Consider the following 27602-nt stretch of genomic DNA (forward strand, 5'->3'; position numbering starts at 1 on the left):
TAGAACACTAAGTGAGTCACGCCCCCTTAACATGTCCACCCATTAACTGCTTTTCCACCGAGAAATGCAAGGTAATCGAGCAGAACAAACCTCCTTCCTCGCACTCTCTCGGAATATATCAACTCTTTTTCTCGCGGCGGCGGCGGCGCGAATCGAGTGACACATTCTCGCCGTTAATGAAGTCGAAGTGACGAGATAATTGATAAGAGCCGGCCAAAATAAATTTTATATATGTGTGAGAAATAATGCGAAGAAACAGAGGCATATTCTGGTCACATCCACTCGGTATGTGCGATCTTGATTCGCGCCGCGCTTCTTATTTGCTAATGCAAAACACGTGCTCGCCTTTCAAAGCGGCTACAAATCATCGCACCCTCGCTGCCCTGGCGCCATACGCTGCTCTTATTTCCGGGCATATCTAACTAACTGCACGCTGAATAATCCGTGATTCGCGCGAGTGATGACGAAAAGCGGCAGCCCCCCGTTCTCGCCGGCACCAGAATATCACGACGTGTCAAGTGCCCTCGCCAGTCTGCGCAGTGCTGGAGACAGACAACGTTAAATCATTCTAAATATTGTTTTTTTTTTTTAATGAAGTATGTAACTTTACACAATTCATAAATGATAACAAACATATTAAAATATTTGTTATATAAATGAACTTTACAATTAAATAATTTTTCTAAGATTATTTTTTTCACATTTTCAATTCGTGTATTTTATTATTTTCAATTAAATTATTGGATTTATCTTTTTTTAAGTCATGTCATTTTCAAGAGATGAAATATTAATCTTTTACAATGAGGAAAAATGAAGATGAAGCAAACATTATAGGATTCTCCTGCAAAGTACAACAATTGCAACTCTTTAATGTGAGCTGTACTAGACACCGAATAAATAAAGAAATTATGGTTATCGGCGTTATCGCTCGTAAAATAATTGCATAAGATAAGCATACTTGTTGTACAATCTGAAGCAAACTCAAAATCTTAAATAATTTGAAGTGAAAACAGTTTGCATTTTTCTAATTTATTTTTTTTTATATTTTTGTTATTTGTTTACAAGCATAAATTTTTATTTTGAAATGTTTAAATGAAATTTATGTAATTCAATTTCGATTTAGATTCAAACTCTCAGGTGTGTATATTGTTATAGCCGTGAAATATTTCCGCCTGCTTACTAATGTTGCTCACAGACGAGCCCATAAACGAGACGGTGTGATAAAATGTTTCCCAACTGGCCGGAAATGTTCCTCTTGCTTTTTGTGTTGCCTTGTCGCCGTCCAAGATCTCAGATCCACAAACCGATTCTCCACACCAGCCAGGAAAATAGAATGTTTCGGAAATGAGCGAAGGTCTCTCTCGTCGAAGTGACTGAGCGAGATATTTCGTTTGATAGTTTTTCCTCCTCGGCAATTTCATTCCCGGCGTGAAAATCAACGAATATTATATAAAAATTGTTGTTGTAGGTCTAAAATGCTACAAATATATATTGAAGATTTAAGTTGTTCCAAATATAAATAAAAAAATAATTAGCAATTAATGATTTAATTCGATAGCAACGACTCAATCCAACGAGGAAAAATGTTGAAAAAATCTTTTAATCGGATTTAAATAACGTTTTACTGATCTTTCACTAAAAATCTTGTAAATTTTAAATTTCATTTAAAATTATCAAACAAAAAAACCCATTAAAATCGTGATTTTTATTTAAGTTGTAAGATTAGAAATCAAGTTCAAAATTGTAGAGTGAAACAACTCTATGTATCAAAGGAAGCCAATTCAAAGAAAGACGCATTTTTTCATAAGCATTTATTTCATTGCATTAAACTTTTTTTAAACGAGCCACTGCACGTTTCACGGTATCACTGAATATCGGAAAATAACATTTCACTTTTTCATTTACAATCAAAGTGAGATCTCATTTGAAAATAAAAAATACGCAACGTACACGACATGGGCAGGTGTGTATGTGTTTCGATATATAAAACCCTCTCGCGCCGGGAGCGCAGCAGTGGCAGTCGATATCAACGAGGCTATTTATGCGGCTCGCCGGCGAACAGTAAAATATAAAATCTTATCAGGCCGAAACATCAAAATCTTATCTCTCCACTGCATCGAGCCGCACTCACCAACCAGAATAAAAACAAAAATATATTCAAATAATACATATCCGCAGCTGCTCGAAATATTGATCACTTGAATTGCAAATTTCGTTCACGTTTCTTTTTAAGCAAAAAAAAAAGAAATTATATGAAAATTCAATTTATTGAAAAATACAGGATAAAAATGCAGAATTACAAAAATTAAGGGCAAATTATGGACTTTTGAAATTCAAGAGTGTTTCTTTTTTCAATGATTGCCGCCATAAATTTCGGAACCAGCAGAGGATCATATACCATCAACAATGAAAAATAAATTTCATTGTTGTCAGCCAATCAGAAGTTGTACCAGTGGGATGATATCGTTTCTGATTGGTTCACGCACATGAAACTGAATTCCATTGTTTTTGAGCTCCCATTGTTCAGAAGAAAAATGAAGCTATGAAATATATTGCAAAAAGTTTAAAAAGTATATATTATATTTATTTTCCATTCAAAATACTTTGAAATACACAACAACTTACATGAAGTCAATAAGAATTTATTTGGATTTTTTTTTAAATCTTTTCTTCAAAAATGACTTCATCTATCATCTGTGACTGTTTCATTAAAGTTAAGAAATCAAGTATTAATATACAAATAATAATATACTTCCTTCGCCAGGCTACTATTAAAAAATTTGTTACTTAACTTTTTTTTTAATTTGTCAATTTTATTATTTGATAACTTCAATCGTATAAGGGCTTAAATTTCGAATTTTAGAATATAATTTAGATTCTCCACCCCTGTGAGCACTCAAAATGCTCTTCTTATTTGTCTTCAGCAGATACCGCATAGTCAGGGAAAATGTTCGCACTCGGCATAATTTTCGCCACTGCTCATTTTCCTTTGTGTGTAAACGTGTGTTTCGGAGATTAACTAAGGATGAGTGCATTTTTTTACAAGGAAGGAAAAGACTGTCGCCGAGTGGTGCATGAGGGTCGATCCGTACAGCTCTTTGCAGAAATAAGCAGGCAGGGGTTATCGAGCAGCGATCGTAATGTGCCTTGTCGCGTTCCAATCGCGGCGCCAAGTGCGTCTTTCTCTCTCGGCGCAAAAGCGACTCTTTCGATATTATAGCCCTGCTCATTGCCAGACCAGCAGATTAACTAAGTAATTTGAAAGGAGCCATTTGAGAGTCCTGCCTGCTCTTTTGTGCACACCAGAGAAAGAGATAAACGCCGTGTGCAAAATCGAAACGCCGTTTGCGTTTCGTCCTCAAGTGATGCCAGTTTGTGCATCGCTCGTGAAGAAGTCACGTTCGATCTCGCTGCATCTCGCCTCCTCGGAAATTTTGTCAACCCTTCTACATGAAATTCCTCACAGAGTATTGTTTTTATTTTGGAGGTGATCAGTGAAGTTGCAGGTTTTTCTTAGATGTACAATTTTTAGTGCATTAACAAAATTTGAAATTTTTGTTTCTTCAGAGCAAAATATAATAATTTAATTTTTTTTAAATTTAGAGTTTTCGGTAGATTTATTTAAGAATTAGTAGAGGTTACTATGAAAAATCTCTAAAAAAAAAGATGCAAAAATAAATTTTTTCATCAAAATTATGATTTCAAGCCTTAGATTTTAACTATAATCAAAGAAAATCTTACCTATTAACATGTTTTACATATTTCGTGACAATAATTGGGTATGAAAGGTAAACTCCTATTTTTCCAGTCCCTATATTGTCAAAATTTCAAACTTGCTCTCAAAAAATTGTATACAATTGAAACAGCCTCTGTTCGTCCAATTTTGATATTATTCTGATTATATTTATTTATTTTTTCCTATTTTGTTCATAGCCCCCATATGTGCTTCATATTCACAAGCGAAAGAACATAGATCTTCGGAACTTATTTATCAAGATAATATTATCCAAAATTTGCCCATCTGGGAATTTATTATTTAAATTTAAAAAAAGTCTTTCATTCCTAGTCGCGCATGACAAATATTTGAAATAAAATCGGTGAATTTCGGTAAATTTGTTATACAATGAAATCAAAATTAGACAGCATTAATTAAAATTTCAAAAATAGTAAAAAATGAAATATATAAATAGAAAGAAATAAAATAACATTTAATAAATTGTTTAACAAAATAATGAAGTCTCCGCCGTGTGTGGCATTATATCCAACACATAATTCAACGTGCATTTTATTTACACAAAGAAAGAACGAGGTGCGAAGAGATGCAAATTCGTTGTTGGTGTGGTTGCGGAGTGCTCGCCTCGCATGACCCTTTACCTGCACATGCGACGAGCGATCGCGCCAACGAGGCACTGCCTACCTGAACCTGTCAGGGCTGCTCCCACTCTCTCCTTGAGAAACCATATCGCCTCTACATCTTTTCCACCTTATATATTTCCAAGCGAGCCAAGCACTCAAGAAGTTGTTATCGCAGACAACATTCCCCACCATGGCCTTCACACCATTATCTCGGCAGACATCCGAGATGCTTTTTCCTAATAAAAAACACTCACATTTATTTCGGTGTGTGTAAAATATCCATCCGTACTTATAAACAACAACCTTTTATAATAATGAGAGAGGCCGTATCGCAAATTATCATCTGCACCGTATTAATGCTCATGATGAAGTGTTTTCAATATATAATAATGGGTGTGTCTTATTGATTTTTTTTTTATTATTGGGGGCCCCCATTCATATATGTGCTGTTGCATAGCTTTGTTTCTAATAAATTATGATCTGGCTCGCAGGCTGTCAGATTCGGCATCGGACAGCACACATCTCCACACGCTGATGGAAATTGAATTTGAGCAGAGCGCGGACGTCAGCTATTGCATATGTGTGTGCGTGTCTGAATCTAATTATCTCCTTGCTTGAGGTTTTTTTGTGCCGGGCAGATTTCAGTCTGAGTAAAATGAACACACGTCTTTTTTGCTCTCTATTAGGCTTAAAAATTTAATTTAACTCTTAGCCTAAATTTTTTAATCGAAGACTAACATCTTCAGTCGTAAATTATTGAAACAAAAAAATCGCACAATCAAGAAAGAATTCATTTTTGGAATTCAAAATCACGAAAAAAAACTATCTCTGTATTGTTAAAATGATTAACAAAGTATTCACTTCTCCTCAGAATAAAACCTCATGAACGAAAAGCCAACTGTAAATTTATGAAATTCGTCTACTTTTTTAAATGTTTTCATTATTATTGCATCTGTTAATAATTCTAGATGCAAAATGGAAAATGAAACACTTTAAAAAATTTATTCAATTTGCTTGGTTACCAAATTGCAAAAATTCTTGAGTTAACCATTACTAATCATAGAATTTATTCACAAATTTTCAAGCTCCAATATTGACAGGAGACAAAGCGTGCCTTCCAGATGTTAAATTCAAATTTTATTAGATTTTCAGAGCACAAATTGAGTTATTTTAGACTATTGTTTTATCTCCAACCAAAAATTTAAAAAAACTGGTACTGAAAATTCCGATAAGTCAATATAGGAAATTAATTCACATTTGGATAAGTTTTACTTTTGTATTGAGGAGAGATAAAAATGCAGTAAATCTTGATGTCCTGCTTCACTTTTCAGCATGAAGTCTGTATATTTATTCAACGAGGGCAGTAAAATTTTACAATAATTGCGGGAGGAACGCGAGTGGGGCCCCGTGGGTATCTGGAAAGCAGTGACAAATTTGTCACATTTAGTCCGAAATGCAAAAGTAATCTGGTGCAACATTTCTGGCCAGGGAGAGAGAGAGAGTGACGGAGAGACGCGCTCGTGTCACCATCCAGATAAATTCCCATTCTAATTTTTTAACGTCATAGATAATTTTGCATAATAAATCACGTGCGGCGCCTTTTTACTCTCCGCTTCGTTTGCGTTCGTTATCTCTTACTCTCCTCTTTTTTAAATGCTAAAAAATTCCATTTTCCTAAATCATTCCCTCGCGCGTCTCTCGCGTCGCCGATATCTGTAATTTTCGTCCTTATAATCTGCTCTCTCGCGAAAGCTGCATTAACCGGCGTGCGACAGCAAAAAACTTCCATCACGCAGAGTGCTGATAACCGACGAGAGGAAAGCTGTTCCTCCTGCGAGATTAATTTTTATAAGAACGCAGATCCGCCATTAGGCCTCTCGCCCGTTTTGTTAAACAGAGACAAAATTTATTAGTTTTATTGAATATTTTCATATAGCATTGAAATTAATTTTACAAGTTATTTAAAATTAACTATTTGAAAATTACTATATTGTATGTTTTCAAAAATCTAATATTAACTATATAATTAATTAACATTGAAATGTCTATCTGATGTTAATCTGTTTAAATACATTTTAATTAAATATAATGCTATAATATAATAAGATGTTTTAGATTTATGTTTAACAATTACATTTTTTTTTTTAAATATCTAAATAATGCTTCACATTGAAGAAGAACCTGTCCATTAAATGAATGCGCAAGAGCCGCAAAATTTGTCTGTATTGATACTATTTCATTCACACGATGTTCATAATTATACAATGCAAAAAAACTAAAAGAAATTTAATTAATTTTTCAAATGAAAAAAAAGTAAGTGTAACAATTTAAAAAGTAAATGTTAATATTTCTCAGAATAAAATTATTTCTGAACATTTGGTATAATACTTTCATTTGCATGGAGATAGAGCAATAATTATATAGATCGATTTCTTAAATAAGGTGCGATTTACACGCGAAGCTACATTCAGGACGTCTCCGTTAAAGCGCGATAAAAGGTTTTAATGAGATTTGCATGCGCAACGGAGCGGCGGAATCAATCACACGCAGGCTGAAGATAAAATAACCAAGCGAATGAAAACGAAAGATGATGGAATGGAGAAAAATTACACCGGCAGAGAGCGGGGTGATTCTTATCAGACGGAGAGCGCATAATATTTTCATATATTCCAAACGTAATTTATTATATTTTACCTCGGTGTCATCCTGACACGTATATATATGAACTATAAAAATTGTTTTAAATCCACCATCAAAGTTAATTATTCTTTTCTGCTCCACGTACAATACACACCTGAAATTAGTTATTTTCAAAAGTAGAAAAGCAGTTATAATTATTTTTTATTTTTAAATCTCCCTATGTTTAATCTCTTAATCGGAGACATTTATATTATGTATAGAGTATATTTTGATAATTTTGTTCATATAATAATTTTACTCGCAATATTCACATTCACAGACTTTGAAAAATCTGAAATCATTGTTAAAAAAGATTTGCACAAAATTAAATTATTGGAAACAAAATTTACAAACATATGTAAAAGGGTGGTAAAAGCAAAGAACAAATTAAGTTTCTCTGGGAAACAGTCTGCAAACTGTTGATTATTTGGACGAGGATGAGAAGCGCCAATTTGCACTACAAGGCTGCATACTTTACTGGCGCCTGCTCGGCCGAGATAAAGTGGCGCACAATTCTCTCGAACTCTGTCGCAGCAACAATTATTATTGCCTGACACCCGCCAGCCGGTGAAATAATAATAATTATTGTTTCACTCGCATCCAAACTCGGACACTTTTCACGTTCATACCTGCGAGTGTATAAATTTCTCTTAAACTGTGCGCGGCGAAGCGAATGGAAATTTTCGGCTATCTCGGAGAACGGCTGACGAACTGCCACCAGAGACGGGGCCGCATTTATTCCGAATGTTATCAGGAAGGTTCAGGGGTTGAAATGGGGTGGCTGGGGCGGCGGCTATATCAGTGTTTGGCAGCCGCCCCGCGAGTGCCTGTCGTCCAGCCGTGTGGAAAAATGATACCACCGACTAGCTCTCTTTCGCATCTCCCGCTACTTTCCAAAAGGCTTTGTTGCGAAATATGCACCGCTCTCGTCTGCTTTATATTTTTAGTAGCTGCCGACGCCAAAAACGATTATTTTTATTTGTTCGAGTTTGGCACTCACTCTGGTTCATAATGAGATTTTGTTAATTGAATTTTTAGCCAACAATTGATTCGCAATATTGCAGTGTTCTTCTCTGCAAACTTTTTGTCCACGCAAAAAGTACAAAAACTCATTTCATGTATTGTTAATATTTGCATATATATTGTGAGCTTTTCCCATTTGCAAATAAATTCAGCCCTCTTTTAATGGATTAATTGTTTGGTTATGTTTTGAAACAATGTAATTCAGATTAAACTGTCAGTTATTTTTAAAGTTTAATTTGTGTAAAAACGTGCTTTTTGTTGAAATAAGTACCTATTCTAAATTTCAACCTGCAAGTTGGGAAAAATTGTTTTTAAGTTATATTAAAATTTTGATTTTCACGTTTTGTTTTCAAGTCAAATTTATTTTCTTTACAAATTACAAATTTTCTGAAGATAAATATTGTTAGGCACGATTTTTATATTTCAAAGTAGGTTATCAAGGCGAATAATCTAAAAAAAGGTGAAGATATAGAATATTTAATCGATTAGATGTTTTTGCCTTCCAAACACTGCATTCAACCGGATCTTTGTAGAGCTTCTTTGATCTTCTTGAATTTGATCTCTGCTTTTTACAAAGTCTTTTGCCAATAACGTTATCTTAAATTATTTAAAAAATAATTCAATTTTGATTTAAATAATTTTAAATTTGTTTCTTTAAATAGGCCTTATTACTCTTCCAGCAAATCGAGAATTCTATGAGATAAAAATAATTTATATCTAATTTTTCGGTATCAAAATTTTTAAGGACCACCCACAAACCTTTTAAATTCTTAAAAGCCCTCCTTAAACACACGTGAGCGGCAGCAAATAACTTCTACACATTCACATATGAAAGTATTTTTACAACCAGTGTGCATTTCAGCAGCCGTGTGTGCATATCAGATTGAGTGAGATGAAACAATAAAAAGGCTCGTGGACTGCCGCGCGCATTTATTAAGCCTCCATTAGCATAATTCGGAGGCAATCAGAGTGCTGGAAATAAATGCAGACTCTGTAATTTAGCCATTGCACACACACACTCCGAAATGATATTAAATAAAAAAACAAATCCAAAAGGGATCGGCGCCGATCTGAGTGAGGAAAAAATTCCCCAGCCGATTTGTATCTCAAAAGAGCTTCATGTGTCTGAATATGATATTTGGCTTAACGCGAGCGCTCTCTTTTATCGCGGCATCGCAGAAAAAAATATTCGCCAGCAGCCATTAGCCGGGCGTAATATTTCCTTAATATGCGAAAATGCGCCAAGCCGTGTGTCTCTTCTTGGCTTTTTATTCGCGCGCGGCCTCATCAGCGGGACAAATCTGGGCGCGAAACGGTGTGTGTCTTTCTCTCTCTGCTTAAAGAAGAAGAAGAACGTTATTGTGTCCACAGAATTATTGTTATCAAAACTTCATCTCGGCTGCTGCTCTTTATTCATGCGCTCTATCTTCTCCTCCTATTCCGCCGCCGCCGCGAGTTTCCTCAGCGCGCCTTTTGATAAATCTCATTTTTTCCTCTTCTCTCTCTCTCCGCCTTTCTTTATCTTTAATGTGGTAAGCACCAAAAAGTAAGAAAAAAGACTCATCTTTTATTTTCAAAAAGATCTATCTTATTTTCTCGTGTAAAAAAAACGGCGCACTACTTGCGCTGGCATGCAAAGCCAAAGCCAAGTGACAGCGGCGCGCGGTAAAAATGAGCCTTGATAACGAAAAGCAGGCTTTCCTTCTCTAAAATGAGCCTTATCTTATAATTTTTTACTCTCTCGGCCGTGCGAGAGAGCTATAGCCGACTGGGGAGAAAGAAATGCCCGAGAGGTGGATGCTTAAAAATGCTCTAAAACATTTCAAGTGGGCTTTTCGGTCATTTAAGTCACCCTCGACTTTGACTCATTTAATGGAATTAATTAAGAGAGCGTTAATTAGAGAATAGTATATGTTATCTCGAAACAATCTGATTCGATTTTGATTTCATTTTTTAGCTTAAATTGATGGCAAAAATTAAAAATGTCTCATTTTCTTGTAACAAAAAATCCATCAATTTTATAAAATGTTTAATATCTTTGGAAGATCTGATTTTAAAATTTGAGTAAGATATAATTTTTTTTATGTTTGATATATATTTGATATATATTTAAAACAAATTCATATTTTTTTATTTTATAAAGCCTGAGCCAGGAGTAAAATAAAATTCAGAATAAAGGTGATTTTCTTTGAAGGGAAAAAATCAAGTTAATAATTTTACATAGTTTTTATGACAAGAAGATTTTACAGAAGAATAACCCAATAAAACATTCATTTGAAACTAAAGAGTTATAAGTTGATAAATAAAACTTATAGATATGTAGGTGCAAATTAAGTTATATATTATTATATTTACTCATATTTATACCTCTAATTAAAAATGATATTCAATTACATCAATTTAAAAATTTTTACAATTTTTATTTAATTTGATTTTAAATTTTTTACAATACTAAAACTATCTTTACGAGTTAAAAATTTATATTTTTCATAGTTGTTAATGTAAATTTAAATTAAATTAAATAATAACCTCTTCACATCTTTTAATCCTGTGTAATGGATAATTCGTGAAAAATATAACCTATAATAAATAAGATAATAATAACAAATTACAAATAATATGAGATTCAAGTCTGCTGCACGAAAAAAAATTATCTTCAACACAATTTCCTATTGGATCATTTCAGCTTCAAAATTATTAAAAGTTGAAAATGAGCTCTTAAAAATTAACAAAATCTGCTTTAAAAATATTCAGTTAGTATTATTTTATTTGGTTCGCCTCAAAATGTCAATAAAGTCTATTTGGAAACACAGTTTAAATGAGTGATAAATAATTTTTATTATCATAAAATATAAAAGCATTATGATCTGCAATCAATGTTTTCCTATCATTAAAATTGATATTTTCAGCGACAAAGTATCAGAGTAAAACAAATTGAGTCTCTCTATTCTAATCAAAAATTGTAGCTGAGAGTATGAGATGAAAATGAACGACAGGATGGCTGTCACTCGAGAGTTCTCTCGGGCGAAAAGTCGGTTCAAGAAGGAAATTCGCGAGATCAAATTTCAGCCGAGGGTGGTCTTGGTGGCACGTGTCACCTCTCATGACCCGCAGGCTGTCAGGTGTGGGCCACTTCATCCGGCCCTTTAACCCCGCGGGGGGTCGAGCTATCAGCAGCTTCCAGTCTTTAAACTTGCGTAGTAATAATAATACAGCAGACGGCGTCTCTCATTTTGGTCGGAGGTTTTATTGGCTGAGAAAGAGAGAGAGAGAAATGACGGCACACACAAGTCGGGATAAAATTCATATATATTATTATGTCATCATCATCGCCTGCAAACGCCGCGATAAAGACACACTGCTAAATTGATTTTCAAAAGAGCTGCGCGCATTACACCAGCAGCCTTTGTGACAGCGCAGCTTCCCAAAAGGCTTTGTGACTGATGATTGCAGTTTGACGAGAGTGTCGTCCGTCGTCTTATAGATCTCGCGCCTCCGCCACGTACAAATAAATGCACCAAGAGAGAGAAAGAGATGAGCAAAGACCGTTTCACCCCTCGTGTCACCACTTTTTGCACTTGCAGATTAAAACTTTTCTTTGTTTGATCACCTAGCCTATCATTATGTAGCTCTAGCAACTATACAGTGAACCCAGCCAGCATGGCATTGTCCCCGAGACATCCCAGGGATAACCCGTGACGTCAAACCAACTTCATCCCCATGGTTAAACCTCAGTTTAAATTTATCGTCGTCCTGAGGTTGTCCCCAGGATGACATCATGGTGCAACCGCCGTTCAATGGTAGTTCAACTTGTAGATAATTGTAGGTTTGTCCTCAGTTCAACCTTTTTTTAACTTATACTGCTCATTTGGATCAATTTATTTTTAATTATTTTAATTTAAAAAATATTACATATTACAAACTGAAAATAATTTCAAAAACGCTCAGATTTTAAAAATTAATTTTTATAATGTGCAGTAAAAAGGTGAATAAATTCTACTTGTAGGGAGAATGCTTGCAATTAAAAAACAAATTATGGGATTGTCATAGAATAAGATACATTTATTTTTATGCATTTTATAAGGTTAAAATCAATTTTATAGTCACTTTCAACATCAAATAAATTTGCCTGACTCACGGACATACAGAGCGAGAAGTGAGATGATGATTTCTGAAGCTACTTTTCTCCAGTTTCTCTGGAACGAATGCCAAGCCAAAATTATAAAGCCCAGTCTGGCAGCCGGGGACGCGAAGAAGTTTCCAATAATCCATTTTCTTATCAATTCTTTTAGTCACATCTATGAAAAATATAAAATTAATGTAAATTAATTCAATTAATGCATGAGCCAAACTTAAAAATTTGGCTGCCCAAAATTTAGTTTGAAAATAAGAAATACATAATGCAAAAGGCACACACCAAAATAGCGTGCTCCATGTTTGTAAACAAGACTAGGGTAGCTTACCTTCAAAATATAATCAGAGACTTCCGATGGTTGTTAGGATCAGCCGAAAGGTTTGAACAGGTTTTCCAAAAAGTTAAATGTTTGTGAAAATTGATTTTGCCCTTGATGCAAACCGATTAGCAGCGATATTTGCTGATTTTAAACGAAATCTGAAAGAAGGCAACGGACACAGTCCTAACTCAGGTGGCGGTGGCACTGATGGAAATAAATATGGCGCTTGGTACTCGTGCCAACCTTACAATGATTTTAGAGATTGGGCTGATTTTATATAGATTTTTTTCTTTTTTTAAATTCAATATAATTAAAAATAAAGATAACTTTCCCATAAAATTTACATTTTTTACTATTTGTGGTTAAGGAAACTGTGAGAGTTTAATATTTCGTATTCATTATTTTTTGCGTGGGTGGCAGCCACTGTGATCATGCGCCGTCAGCTCAGAGGAGTGCTGAAGTACGACATACGACATGTACATCTGTTTGTCAAAGTTGCACCTTGGTTGCACTCGCGTTGCACCGTGGATAAACAATTAGATAAATTTAGCCAAAATTTACGTTTTCTTTTCGCTCCTGTATATTAGGATACAAAAGCAATAAAATTTGTCTAAATGAAAAAAGTCTGTCGAACATATAGTTGGTTCAGTTCTGATCCAGTTCATTGTTGATTTTAGAAAGACGATGGTTATTTTTTCTCCCGCGGACGGTGCAAAAATTAATGAATGAAAATCGAGTTATGAAGCGGCTTTAGTAACAATAAATAGCAATTTCAGATGGCTTCAAATTTTCTAGGTAAAAGCTTTCCAAATTTTTCTTCTAAAATTTGTTGAATTTCTATGAACAATCGTAAACAATAATTTCTTATAATAAAAGAAACAAATGAAAAAAATAGAATAGTCTCCTCATTTTAACTTTTAAATAATGCTTCCTTTAGCAAATCCGTTTGAGTTGTTTATTTCATGGTGACACTTAATTAATGAATTTTAATTTGAAGTGATTATTTCAATGTTAATGTTGGATGGACAGTGGTTGAACTACCAATGAACCGCGGAGTCAAGTAGAGGAGAAACTGTTTGCGCGCACTTTGCTTTGCTGCAGAGGCTCACTCCTGAGATGCGCTCGCAATGCATTTAGTTGTGGGGGAGGAAGGTGAGGACAACCTCTGGACGACAGGGATGAAATTCTGTCATCCCAGGTACAAACGCAGTGCAAAGCTGTGCTGGCTGGGAAGTAATAATTTTTTTAACTCCACTAAAAAATTACATTATCAATTCCGGATTTTATAAAGCCAGCTTATTATGAATAATGTTTTGTTAATTTGCTTTTTTTATTACTGTTAATGCATTGCAAATAATATATTCACATCCTAATTTTTGTTGCAATAATATAGTATATCAAAGAAATTCAAATTACCTACCTATAGGAATACGTCGAGTTCACTTTATAACAATAATTTATTTTGTCGTGGAAAATCAATTTTTCCAATATATTTCTATCGTGAATTTATTTTAAATAATTAATGTAAAAAACTTCAATTTAGAGAGATATGCAAGTATAATTAAAAATTAATGACTAGACTCGATGAATTAAGGAATTAGGTTTACCAAAAAACATAATTATTTTGAATACACTTATCTCCCCCCTATAAATTTTCATTGAAATTTGAAATAAACATATGCATTTTTAAGAAGGGTTTCACAGATTTTCGGTAAAACCCCATAAAAACCTATTCAAAATTAAAGCCCTGAAACTGCTTTTAAACTTTACAACACAAACAAAGACGCTACTTTACACTAATATAAAACACGCACAAATTAGCCGAATCTAACAAAAAAAAAAATTCCTGCATTTCTTCCCATTGACCACAGAAAATTGGCTTCATAAGAATCTATAACAAGAGACTCAATTTTCTAATTTTCGGATGAACCCTCAATCCGTGGATATTAGTTTCAAGGCGTTTCATCTCCTTACCGCACTCAATTGCGTATCAAGGCAGTATTCTTTTCCACAAAGAAAAATCTGCAGCGAACAAGATAAAAAGTTATAAGACCCATCCAAAGTGACGAGCGCGAATTGCTTATCTAAATCTGCGAAAAGGGCGCAAATTTGAAAAGATGGTGCGCGCTGCATTGAGGCGGCGGCGGCGGACACAGATTCAATTCCCTTATCGCGGCTTGCAGCAGGGTGGCTAAAGCAAGAAAGAGGGACTTGCATTTTCCTTTGGCCGCGCGCGAGTGGCCGTTGGCTTTGATATCGCACGTGTGTCATATAACACACTCGTATGTGCTCTCTGTGGTCTCGGCCATAAAAACACCTATTACAGCAGCTGGGCATGTTTTATGCCCTGTTTATATGGCTAGCTGTGCTCTTGTCGAACATAAAAATACACAATATCTTTCTGCACCTTCATTGTCCGCACCTTGCCTTTTGCTCCTGACTTTCTTTTTTCCTTATTAGTATTTTTTTTTTCAATCTAAGAGCCGGTCAAAGTGTTTATGTCGACATAAAGAGATTCGAGCATACTTTTTTACGACGCAATTTTTAGGGATATGAGGGTTTCGGGAAAAAATGACTTTTTTCGCCAAGGACAGAATTTGCAACGCGAATCTTAAAGTGGTGTATGTATATCAGATTGGGATATGATATAACTGGAGTGCGTGCACTCGAATTGATTAGTGTCAATAATGTGATTTTAATCAAGCCGTCGGTGTGCGATTTGATGCGATCCTTTTACTGGTTACGTCTGGGGAATCTCCCGCAATCTTTGGCGAGCGATAACATTTGAAATTGGCAAAGTCGTTCGGTACATTCATAGTCCAAAGGGCATATTTGTTAGTCTCTGTCACGTCGAAAAATTCAATTGATATACAGTCATAATCATTAACTAATCGATAAAAGTACCTCTTGAGCAATTCCATAAGCAGTATAATGTGCTGAAGTAGGTCGTTTTTTCACTTTTAATTTTGACTTTTTTTAAGTTTCCTTGATTTTTTAACAGACTTGTAATTGTAAAAGAAATTGATTTTGTCTGCTTTTATTCTAAGTTCAATACTCAATAGTTATGTACCAGAGGAAATTAATATTATTTATAACCTTCAGCATGCTTGCAATTTATTAGTATTAAATACAAATATAACTACACAAGGCAAATCAGATAATATTCTGTTCGTTTTTTTTTAAAGAAAAAGGGATTTTGCAAATAAATATGCCCAATTGATGGTTGAAAAACTATAAGATAATTTTAAATGAAGAGAATGTTAAATTAAGAAAAAACGGCTTATCCTTACAACTCTTTTGATTTTGATTAATAACTTGGTATAAAATTTGGAATATCCAAATGCTGAGAGATAAAAAAATTATTTTATGAACATAGCTTTTGAAATGAACTCATTATAACACTTTATATAATAATGCACTTCTTCCAACGTAATTAGAGATTTGAACAATTTATATCAGATTATTAAAATTGGGTTTGAGATTTTAGATATTTCTATAACTGCATCCGTAATTAATTTTTATGTTTTGTCATGATAGTTGCATTCAATTGTGACTTATTAAGTCGCGACCTTATTCATTCTTCTTTTTTTATACAACCACTAAAATTTATGTAGAAATGAAAGTTATATTTTTTCCACAAATTACTAGATATTTGATTCTTTTGAGGCATTTTGACACAATGCAGTGAGAAAGTGGACTTTTAAACTCGCGGCTGCACGGAAAAGCCGAGTGCCTAATTATGTATTCACGATCGTGGAGACAAGCGGAGGAAAGTCGGTTTCAGCGCCGAGAGATATCTTTTATTTCTAAATTTTTTACCCTCAGCACTGCGGCACCTTTTGATAAGCTAATGAGATAAAGCAGAAAAGACCAACATTTTATTTTTGCTGCTTATCACATTTATTTCGAAAAAAGAGAGTGCCTAGATAAAACCAGCATGCAGTACTAAAAAGCCATCAGCTTCTCCACACTATCTGAATATGTTAAGCGCGCAGAGAGAGCACAAAACTAGGCACGCCGAAATATTATTGTGATTGTGGAAAGGTCTTTCTCTGGTTGCCGTTAAACGAGAGAAAGAGAGATTTCCGTGTGTGTGTGTTCAAATATAAAATTTAACAATTTAATCTTGATTGCATAAAAAGGAGCCGCATTAAAATATATAATACGGGCCAGTGGGGCCGTAATATAATCTCGGAGGTATAAATGAAACACCGCGCGCGGCAGCGGCGTCTAATCAGCGGCACGCGAGAAATGTTAGGAGCAGAAAAATTGCTCTTTGTACGTATGTGTTACTCTCTCGCTGATATTTGTATTGCCGCCGCCGAATTTGCATATTGGACGCTGATATCGTTCATCGGGAAGCCGAGAGTTAAGGGCCGCTGCATAAATTTCTCGCAAGGTTTGCCAGGAAATGTTGGTAACTTTTTTTGAATAAAAATATAATTTAATTTGTCATACAGTAAAAAATATTGTAAACAGAGTAATAAAGAAAATTAATTAAAAAAAACTAAATAATATTCATTCGAAATCGCATTTTTTTTATGCTGCTAATGTTTACAATTCTTTTATTTTTAAATATGAATACGAAGCTTGATTGAAAAACGGGGCTTAATAAATGAAAAATCAAAAGTTCAATGTTATAATCTTTTTCTTATAATATATCATCCCATGAATAGAAAAACACTTTCCAATACAATTTTTTTTTTAAATCTCAAACATCATAAATTATCAAAAATTTGAACAGCAAAAAACGTCAAATATTTTTTCTTATAACAGTAAAATATTTGGAGTAATTTCTCCAAATATTTATCTCACACACCATGGCGCAGAGAGAAAGAACAGCACTCTTTGTGCCACAAAATTCAGAGCTGTATATTTAATATTAAATTAAATATTAGTCCGCAACAAACTCCTATATCCAGATAACCCACAACTCTTCACTTTTGGGCTGGGAAGAGTCCTCAAGCAACATCAGACTTAAAGCGATGCATTTAGGAAAAAGTATAGACGTGTCCAAAGGGGTGAAGGGAGAGAAAGCGATGCGATTATTGATGCATAATGAATGTTATCTCGGCGCTATCAGGCGGGAGGGGCCGAGACTCAACTTTTGCCGCTGCACACCTCGTGGGGTGCTGCTGTGTTATCACACAACTAGTGCACTGGTGTGTTTGTCGTCGTCAAACGAGCGAGATAAGAAGAAAAACGAACAAGCCGGCCAGCGACGGGCGTGCGTTTATTTCCCTCGGCAGTTTCATCCTGCCCGCCACGCGGTGTGCATCAATGTCGCGACGCTACTCATTAAGGTGAACAATTCATACACAAAAATGGTGCTCAAGTTCGGACGCAAATACGTCTTCGTCGCTGGTGAGTTGATTTTTGCTCTCTCTCTCTCTTCACTTTCTCCGGCGCGGTTGATTGGCGAGAAATAAATCATCGCCGAGGGTGAATCTCGCGGTCGGAATCATCTTTCTTTCTTGCTCTCGCAGGGAGGCTTATGATGATTTTCCTCCTGATGATGATAGCGGTGTGTAATATGAAAAGAGAGACTCATAACTCACTGTCTGCTGCACCGCGAAAGATAGTCGCTTTATTGAATTTCAAACTATCTGGAAAAGTAATCAATTCACGCCTTCGAAAGAAGAGAGAAAATAAATGAGGTGAAGTGGCCTCTATGTCTGATGTTTTTTAAAAAGCATTTCTCTATCTATTTCGGTTACTTCAACGATAAGTTCGCGATTATTATTTCAGATGTTTGCACCTATAAAACTGATTAGAATCGAAATGAGGCGGAAACTATATTGATGTGTGCTATATTTGCCATTTCATAAAATAAACGCAAAGATAACACGTGGCTGTCCGCCATTGGCTGCTCACTTACAGATATGAACTATTTATTATTATTATTATTATTTTTTTTTTTTAATAAACAAATACAACCTGTGGATTCTACGAATTTGTATCTCTTTGCATAAAATATTTTTTGAAAAATGGGAGATAAGGAAATAATTTTACTTCATGAGAGGACACAATCAAAACTTTATTATTTTCAATTAAATGTTTTGTGAATTAAATTGAATTTTAAACTTATCTGTACAAAATTGAAGTTAGATGAGTATTTAGTCAATCAGAACAATTCATTACAAGTAAAGAGTATATTTTTACAACAATCCAGTATATATTTCAAGTCTCTTCAGTAAATCAAGTTTGTAAGGTCACCTTTGCCACATTGTTTATTTTAAGCGACGGCAAAGGTTGTAAAAAGTCTAGAAGTTTCAACCATTTGGTAATCTAATCAGAATAATGTACCAAAGTGCATATTTACCATAATACTAAAACTTTAAATCACGGCTAAGATTAAAAACACCGTGACAATAATAATAATGTTGACAATACATTGCAATAGGTTCAACCTAAGTAGCTGTTCTGAAAATGTAGTTTAATTCACAACGTTGATATACTCATTTTTGTGTTAAAAATCATAATTCACAAATTAATTTTAATGTCAAATTTCAAACTAATTCATTTGAAAATTTCAATGTTAAAAATGACACATGTTCAATTGGAGTTGAGCAATTCAATTCCCTCAATATTTTTACCTAATATACAAAATAAATGTCATTATTATTATCATCTGTCCAATTAAGAAAATGACAGGCGAGATTTTTTTTTAAATAATCAATTTCAAAAGAAATATTCTTAGCCCGCAAGCCATAATATATACAAAAAGCGCAAAAAGGTAAATTTTTTGAGTTAGATACAAATCAAAGTATTATTTTGGTAATTGGGATTTTGTTTTCTTAATATTATGAATTTTATATTCTCACTCAGACAACTTAAATCATTTATATGAATTACTCTTGTCAGTTTTGTCATTCCAATTTAACCCTATAATAATTTCTTAGACTTTTTTAATTACTTATTACATAACTACTTGAAAGTTTTAAATAAGTAAGAGCAAAGGTCGACTTTACCGCGAGTTGCTCACGTACAAAAATAGCATAGTTATCTTGGCTGCATGTGAAGTCCTATCGTCGGTTTTTTCTAGATTATAGATCTTGTCGGTCGCTTATCGCAAAAGAGAAAAAAAACGAGTCCGAACTGACAGCCAACCAACAGCTAGCTAGTTGTTGTTGATGGTATAAAAGTGTGTGACGCAGGTTGCATAATGTATCAGGCGCGGCTGAGTGCCAATTCGTTATCGGCCAAAGACTGTGCGGACAGATAAAATTCGTGTATGTAATATTCTTGCGACGACTGCGAAAATACAGTGTGGAGTACGTGCCAAGAAGCTCAGTGGTTTCCTGGGCAATGACGATAAAAGTGCATGGGAATGCCTCTTAATATACCTGGTCAATAAAATAAACGTCGCTTTTCAATCAGACGAAAAGAGACAGCTAGACCACCGTAAATATAAAAGTCAGATCGAAAGCAAAAAGAACATTGGGAATTAAAAGGCTGAGAGAGAATTCAATGGTGGGTCTTATCGGCCGCGCTCATGAAAAACAATGAACGATCGAGAGAGTGCGCCTATATCTCGCTACCTTATCTCCAAAACAATTTGTGAGCGAGCCAGCAATTGGACTTTGGATTTTGGGAATTTCCCTCGTGTCTTTCTTACGTAATGAACAAAATTATTCATGTATAACAAAATGATCAAATTGAAAAACTAAAATAAGTCAATAGTGAAAATCATTTAAAGAAAATCATTTTTTATGGTTGGAAATTGGCAAAAATATGGATGTCCCTCAATTAAATTAAATTAATTTTATGCTTGGTAAATTTTTTAGCAAAACTTAAAATTTTGTAACAAATTTAAGTTACAACTGGTGAAAATGGGTGAAAATTTAATTTTTTTTTTCTGATGTTCCTTCCACTAATATTTACAACGTTTTTACTGTCTTGAAATCGGATCATTGTTTTCTTTTTTTAGGTCAAGTGGTAATTAAAATGGACACCATTTCCGTTGGTCTGTTTGTGTTTGGATTTAAACTTTTGAGAAAACAATTTTTGCAAATCTTGTGTTTTATTGACAAAAAGTTTTCAAAAGTAATCCTAATGTTGAAATAGACAAATTTTCAGTAAAATTTTCATTATGCATCAAAAATTATTTTTCAATTATTATAATGTTCATAAAATTTGCAAAAATTTGTTTGAAGCACGCAATGGCATGTTCAGAGGAGTGCATCTTCTACCTGCAGTAACTGCACACATTGTTTGTAGGTAACGCTTTAAAATGTATCACTTTACAACATTATCATTCCAAACAACAAAGAGAAAAATTGATTTTAAGCAAACCCCTATACCGCGGTATCAAAATCTTTCTTTAATTCCATTTAATTAAGGGAATATAAATAGGACAATAAATATTAAATCAGTTACATTTGGTGAATAAACTAACTTTGGTAACTTGTAAATAATATTTTTTTTTAACCATTTAAAAATGTATAAAAAAAGCCCTTTCACTAAGTTTTTGCTCACTTTTAGTAATTTTTCCTTGGACCGGGCCAAAATCTTCAGTGATAATGAGTGATAAAAATATGAGATCATACAGTATTAAAATAATAAAATTTTGTCAAAAAGTCACCAGTGAGCAGATATTTGCATAAATTAGAGTTTGATTTCTGCAATAAAAACTTTCTTCTCCGAATCTGCAAATCTAGATCTGCTCAAATTTGAATGTCACCGACCATCTGATAAACGTTCTTGGTATCAATTGAGGCCGAAAAGTTCGAAACAAAATCCCCCAAGACGGCGAAATCGGAGGGCAATAATTCGCTTTATCTGCGTCGAGATTGGGTTTGGCGGTGCAGCTTTTAAGCTGTAGCTGCGAAAGGTGCCTGCTGCGATTCTGTTGGCATAAGGTTTTTATCATAACATTTTCCATCTTGAATACTAATAAGAAAGTATATGTACGAAATAAATGGGGGTTTATGGCTGGCAAAGGATGGATGTTATCGGTATATATACAGTCTCAAACGGGCCTACACTGTTAGTATGTGTGTGTATACAGCATAGTGGCGTTATCGCAACTTTGCAGCTCCATACTCTCTTTTGTGAGGGGGTGGACGGGGGTGGTGAGCAGCGGCTTATCTGCTCTCCTCTCCTCCTCGACGTCTGATATCAAGACTCTCTATGCAGCAGACCCATAGACTTGAGGGCCCTCCTTATCGGCAGCAGGCAAGAAACCAGCAGCCAGCCAGCCACCTCTCGCGCGCGCACCAAAGAAAGCCACAAGAGAGCTGCAATGAGCGAGCGATCTTTCGGCCTTATGCCCGGCCGGCTAACTGTTGGTCCGCCGCGCCAATCTCGCGCCGACACTCGCAGCTATTCCTTCGTATTCTCGCCCTTTGTCAGGTTTGAGCAGACGGACCTAGCCCTTAGTATGTTATGCGGTGCTTATTGATTTTTATATGCGCACACGCGGCGGGAAATTATAATTTTATGGCTTTTTAAATAAGGAGTTTTTCGTATGTAATAAGTGTGCGCCTATCTGATGCATAGTAATGAGCAATATAGGGATCTTATCGCGCGGGGGGCTGCTGCGTTATAACTGAGAGAATTATCGACCAAGTGAAAATGTAAAATTCAATAAACAAGAAATTATGTGAGTCAAATGAAAATTAATCAATAAGACATTTTTAGAGATTTTATGCAGGAATGGGAACTGTGCAATGGGGCAATCTAGAGATCAGAATTAAATTAAAATTATGCAATTTGAAACAATAAACGATTTTCTGGCAACGAACTCCAAAAAATAAACAGTTTCTTTTGGAAAGATTTAAAAATCAAATTTCGACAGCAAAAATTTTCTTAAATTTTTCCAGTGATGATCGTAGAGATCTCGTTAATTTTTAACCACTTCTTGAACAGAATTTTATAAAAATGGTGATACTTTATTTTATTTCATTTGAACGCATAATTTTTAATTAGTTTTGTATCTTCTAAATGGCAGTTTTAAAATTAAACAAAACAATTTTTTGACATGTATAACCATTAAACATTAAAACTATTGTTTATCAAATAAAAAAAAAACAATTATTATTAAATTTATAATAAAAAATAACTCAACTAATAATAAATCTTTTTGTTATTTTAAATTTGATGTGCTATTTTTAAATTTAAATTTAAAAAAATTATAATATTTATATTGTACAAAATTATTTGAGTTTTAACAATTTTTTTTTTTACAATTATACTGATCTTTACATTTTAGAGATTCTAACATACAAACGCGGAACTGTTTTTTCGCACACAGCAGAGAGCAAACGGGGACATATAATGTTTGTATACGTCGGCTGGTGTATGTGTATATCAGCAGCAGGCGGACGAGCAATCTCCATAGAAAATCAGAGAATAAAAAGGGGTTTTATCTCTTTTATTACACGCGGCCATACCCAAACATGATGGAAAAGTATCGAAGAGAGAGCGAGCGAGGCTGCTCCTGCCGGTCCGTGCCGCTTTTATATGGAAAAGTTGGTTTTTTAGGACGGGTAGGTCGGTGCTGGCTGGTTTCGTTGTGATAAGGAAGGCAAAAGAGTCGCGATAAGGGCGACTACTTTTTCCATCCAGCGTGATGCAGGCTGCTCTGTATATTGGAGCCGCTCTCTCTCACTCACTATCTGCAATTACTATCACACGGGCCTGGAAAAGCGAGATAGGCGAACTGGGAGGAGGAGGAGCAGCAGCAGAGTCGATGGCAATCGCGAGCATGAGCACCCCCATCCATATCCTTTCCAGCCAGACGAACCAAAACCGACTGGAGAGCAAAAGATTGTGTCGTGATATTTGATGAGAAATGCATCTTACTTATCGGTCCATCTTTCTCTCTCTCAAGGACGCGCACGACGACGAAGAATGACGCAGGCGATCCCAGATAAAAATGCAATTAAAATATTGCGCGATTACGTCACGAGATATTATTAAGAATGAGTAAATATACATACATAATTAAAGTAATTAGTCGAGTACATCAAGAAGTGCAGGCCTTGTCACTTTTAAGTTGCCGATGTTTATCTTTTGTATCTCTCTCGTTTATTATTAATTTCCTTGCGTTGTTAAAAACAATTGTTTTATTATACTCGTTTTTTTTTATTTATATGCAAAAAAGCTATGGCCTCTTTTCGTTCGGACCGTGAATAATATTCTGCTTCTCGTCCCACGCCACCGCGGCATAAATTAATAGCACACTGCCTTCTGTACGAGCGCGATATAATAGTTTCCTTTTTCTTTCCAAGCGGCGTCACTGTTTATCAAAAAATAATTTTCTTTCCTCGAAAGTGATAATTTTTCAAAAGCATGGCCGCCGCTGTTTATCATATCTGAGTGATAGCCTTGTTTTTTTTTACTGTACTGTCAGTGTCATTTTATAAATCATAACACGTGCGTGGTCAATTCATATTGAAATATTTATTAGAATTGATCCTTAATTTAATGCCCTCATAACAAAATTTATGGAAATCCATAAAGTTCGCAAAGAATCTGTCTGATAATTTTTGGCAAAGACGAAACGAATTGCTTTTCCGACCTCACAAGATGCATCGCCACAATCACGTGTGTGTTTTGACCAACTGATCGCTTCCTAATTTAATTGTTTTGATTATTTACGAGAGTCAATTTAAGAACTTCAACCTTATTAATCTCCTTTTATTATATATTACATAATATTTAGTAGAAAATTGTCCAACTTGGTGACTTTTTACGAATAAACAATTTTATTTCAATTTGCCCCCCGCAAGTTTTTGTATATCAAAGTTTGCACACTCGACGTCGACCTCTGATATGCAAGTAGTGCCGCTTGCATTCATGCGATAAGAGCGCAATTGCCATGTGCAACTGCATGCGATAATGATGACACTTCTTGCTATAGGTCTCTCCATAACATAATATTATCTTATTGTTAGTTATTTTGATACGCGGCAGCTCGTTTCAGGCTGAATGGCTTTTGTCACTAATAATTTCATTTTTAATGCACGTGCGGAGGAATTCTTTTGTGCGCGCAAAAGGAAGTGCCGGGGAAGCGTTTCTTGCCACACAAAAAATTGATAAAACAAATTTAACGAGCGACAATTTTAATGAGGCGCAGTTCTTTCCTTCATTTCATTTTCGATGGGCATTTTCTGGAAAGTGTTTGGCGATAACGTTAAATTGCCTGCTTGTTATCACTTTTACCTTGTTCCGTATATCTTGCAAAAGAGGAACACGCTGACAATGAAAAGGAAAGGGGGGACTAATTTTTCATGGCTCGATTTCAATTTTTGTGTCCTTCCTTTTGTTCTACAAATTTGTTTACTTTACTGCAAATAACTACCATTATGAAAAAAAATTTTATCTATTATACGCATCCTTAATAATTGTAACGATGGTTGCGATAGTTTTACATTATAAATAAATCTCAAATTGAATAGACAAATTTTTACCTGGGTCTTGAGTTTTGTATATAAAACTTTTAATATCAAGCAATTAATGATCACTTACTTTTAATATAATTATGATTATTTTGTCCGGATATTATTTTTTAATCATTGCAATTTAGCAGAAACTATGGAACACTATTAAATTGGAAGAAAACTACTTTATTTAAATTTTGCGTATGCTAAACATATACAAAATCAAAAATAAAAACATTATCAGGTTTCTTAATGGAACTGATTGATTTCTTCATAATATAAGAAATCAGATTCCAGTTCTAGTGTTATATGCGCTTTCAAAAAACAAAAGTAACAGTATTATATCATTTAAAACTTCTCACTCTTGTAAAAACTACAAATACTTTTCTAAAGTTTGTGGTTTTTCAGTTTACTCTCTAATTTTTTTCTATATCTGAAAATCCTTTGTTTTGTATATCATTATAAAACCACTAATTCCTAAAAAGTTGCCACTTTTCCATAGCAACCAAAAAGTCTATGTTCACAAGGCTAACGCAATTTATGACTCATGTACCAAGCAATAAGCGGCAATAAGAAGAGAAACTAACAAAAGTTGAAGAAATTAAGAATCATTTTTTTATCTTAATAATCTGATAATTTTTTCAATTAATTTATTGAAATGAAGATTCGGGCTTCATTTCCATGATCATCTCCTCGAGTGTCAACTTCTTCAAACAAATTAATTTATTGTTATCTAATCATTTCTCTGTCATGTCAAATTGATTTTGAAAAACTTGAAAGGTGAAAATGTATAAATTTTTCCCTAAAAACAAAGAAAGTAATTTTATTTTGATTAATATACAATTTTCAATGAGGGTGTCTCTAGATTTATTGAATTTTTGCATTGAGACTTTGTGAAGTCGTGAGTAAAAAGTTAATCCGACTAAGGGCAATCGATGGAGAACTGTGATCAGTCGCTGCCAGTGAACAAACACACCCGATCCATCCATCTAAGTGCTGCGCCGCCGACAAGCCAGAGCATTCTTTGTTATGAAAATTTGGCTGATAAAAAGGAAAGGCATGCCTTTATAATATGCTGTGGGGGTAATGATAGATTATGAAAAGATAACGGCGCCGGAGATAGTCCGGCGCGATAAGCTTGAGAGACGGCTGAGATGAATTGCCCGATAAGCGTCCACCGCTGGCGCTGCTAGGCGCGATAAGGGAAATGAGAAACAGCGTCTCCCTCCCACCCACCCCCCTTTATATCTGCTCGCCTCTACTCGGCTCGCTCGGCTATAAATGTATGTGTGCTGCTATATAAAACCCTGCCTGCCTGCGAGATGGGATAGGAAGCAAAAGCGATGGCGCGGCATTGGCTCGCTTATCACGCTGATGCCATCGCGCCGATAACAAACTCAAAACTCCTCCTTGTGGTGCTCACACAATCGCCGCGGTCCTTCATTTCACCGCGATCTGCCGGCAATTTCTTGAAGCATTATTCTTTAAAAAGTTTCAATGTTGTATTACTTAACTAATTAATGAAAATTAGAATTTAATAATAATAATACATCTTCAATTTTTTGAACAACAGGATTGTTACAATTTAAAAAGTTTAAGAATGAATAATTAGTAATTGTTTAATACTGGAAATAAGGAGCGTATTTTGAAATGATGAATGATTTAGATTGATGAATGAACTTATACACAATTAATTAATTATATTCAATGTTCCTTAACAATACTAGATAGAATTCAAATGTCTAGTAATAGAATTATTATTTTATTACATTTTTCAAGATACATTTCAAAATATATTAATTAAATAAATTAAGTTTGACATTTTAATTATTAAGACTGATTCATTTAAAATAAATTTTTTTTAAATGTAATGAATAACGTTTATTTAATATAATTAAAATTTACAAACAATATTAAATACACAAAAATAATAAATGTGTTTGTTCATTGGCAAAATATAAAATAATATGTAATATAATATTTATTTTAGCGTAGCACTTTAAAAAATTAAATAATTGTACATTTATTTTAATGAGCTTGCGTATGTAATGATAATTATCCTGTATCCTTTTCAAGATTTTGTGCAATGCACGGATGCATTGCGGGGGTGCATACAGTCGCAGGCGCTTCTTATCTTCCTCTTCTTTTCCATTGTCTCCTCTTTTCCAGCCATCAATGCTGTCCGCTAATTGCAATCGAACGGCCCATATTCTCCCTCTTTTCTGTGTGCTTTTTTTTTTGTTCTCTTTTTAATAAAGCGATCGAGTTGTTTTCGTTAATCAGTGCCAAGCAGCTCGGGTGTCACACACTTAACTTAATTGCCGGAGACCTTTTTTAATTAAGCGGCACAAATTTGAGCGCGGCCGAACAAATAAATCTTGATCCGCTCTGGAAAGGAGCAGCACATTTTATTATTTCACACCCTAGAGGTGCCAAAGATAAAGAGCGAACAAGCACGACAAGTGACACCTCGTACCAGCGGTTAATTGGAAATAAATAAAATAAATAAATTTAAAGTCGGCGGTGGCAGCATGAGAATTCCAAGATTTTTGATTGTGGAGGAAGAGTTGAAATCCGCACGTTTGCTGTACATTTCAAAAGTGATTATCTCTTATTTGCCAGCGAAACAAACCAGACAAATATAACAAGGGTGTACCGAGAGAGTTTAGTTTTAGTAGCATTATTTTTTTTTGCAGTATTTTTT

At 34.5% G+C, this 27602-nt stretch overlaps 1 protein-coding gene across 2 annotated transcripts in view; it reads left to right on the forward strand.

The window, feature by feature from the left end:
- LOC132194887 (zinc finger protein ush) overlaps positions 1 to 27602 on the forward strand; it is an 86397-nt gene that overhangs the window by 47827 nt on the left and 10968 nt on the right. The window contains exon 1 of one of the 2 annotated variants that reach the window (XM_059616475.1): positions 17739 to 17876. The exons of the other annotated variant lie outside the window; for it this stretch is intronic. Within the exon in view, the coding sequence (XP_059472458.1) occupies positions 17837 to 17876 (40 nt within the window). The 5' untranslated portion in view covers positions 17739 to 17836. Of the gene's footprint in view, positions 1 to 17738; positions 17877 to 27602 lie in introns of those variants that run through there. 2 annotated transcript variants of the gene reach the window in all.

The sequence above is a fragment of the Neocloeon triangulifer genome, unplaced genomic scaffold (genome assembly GCF_031216515.1).
Source record: "Neocloeon triangulifer isolate White Clay Creek 2 clone unplaced genomic scaffold, ASM3121651v1 ptg000001l, whole genome shotgun sequence".
NCBI classification, from domain to species: domain Eukaryota; kingdom Metazoa; phylum Arthropoda; class Insecta; order Ephemeroptera; family Baetidae; genus Neocloeon; species Neocloeon triangulifer.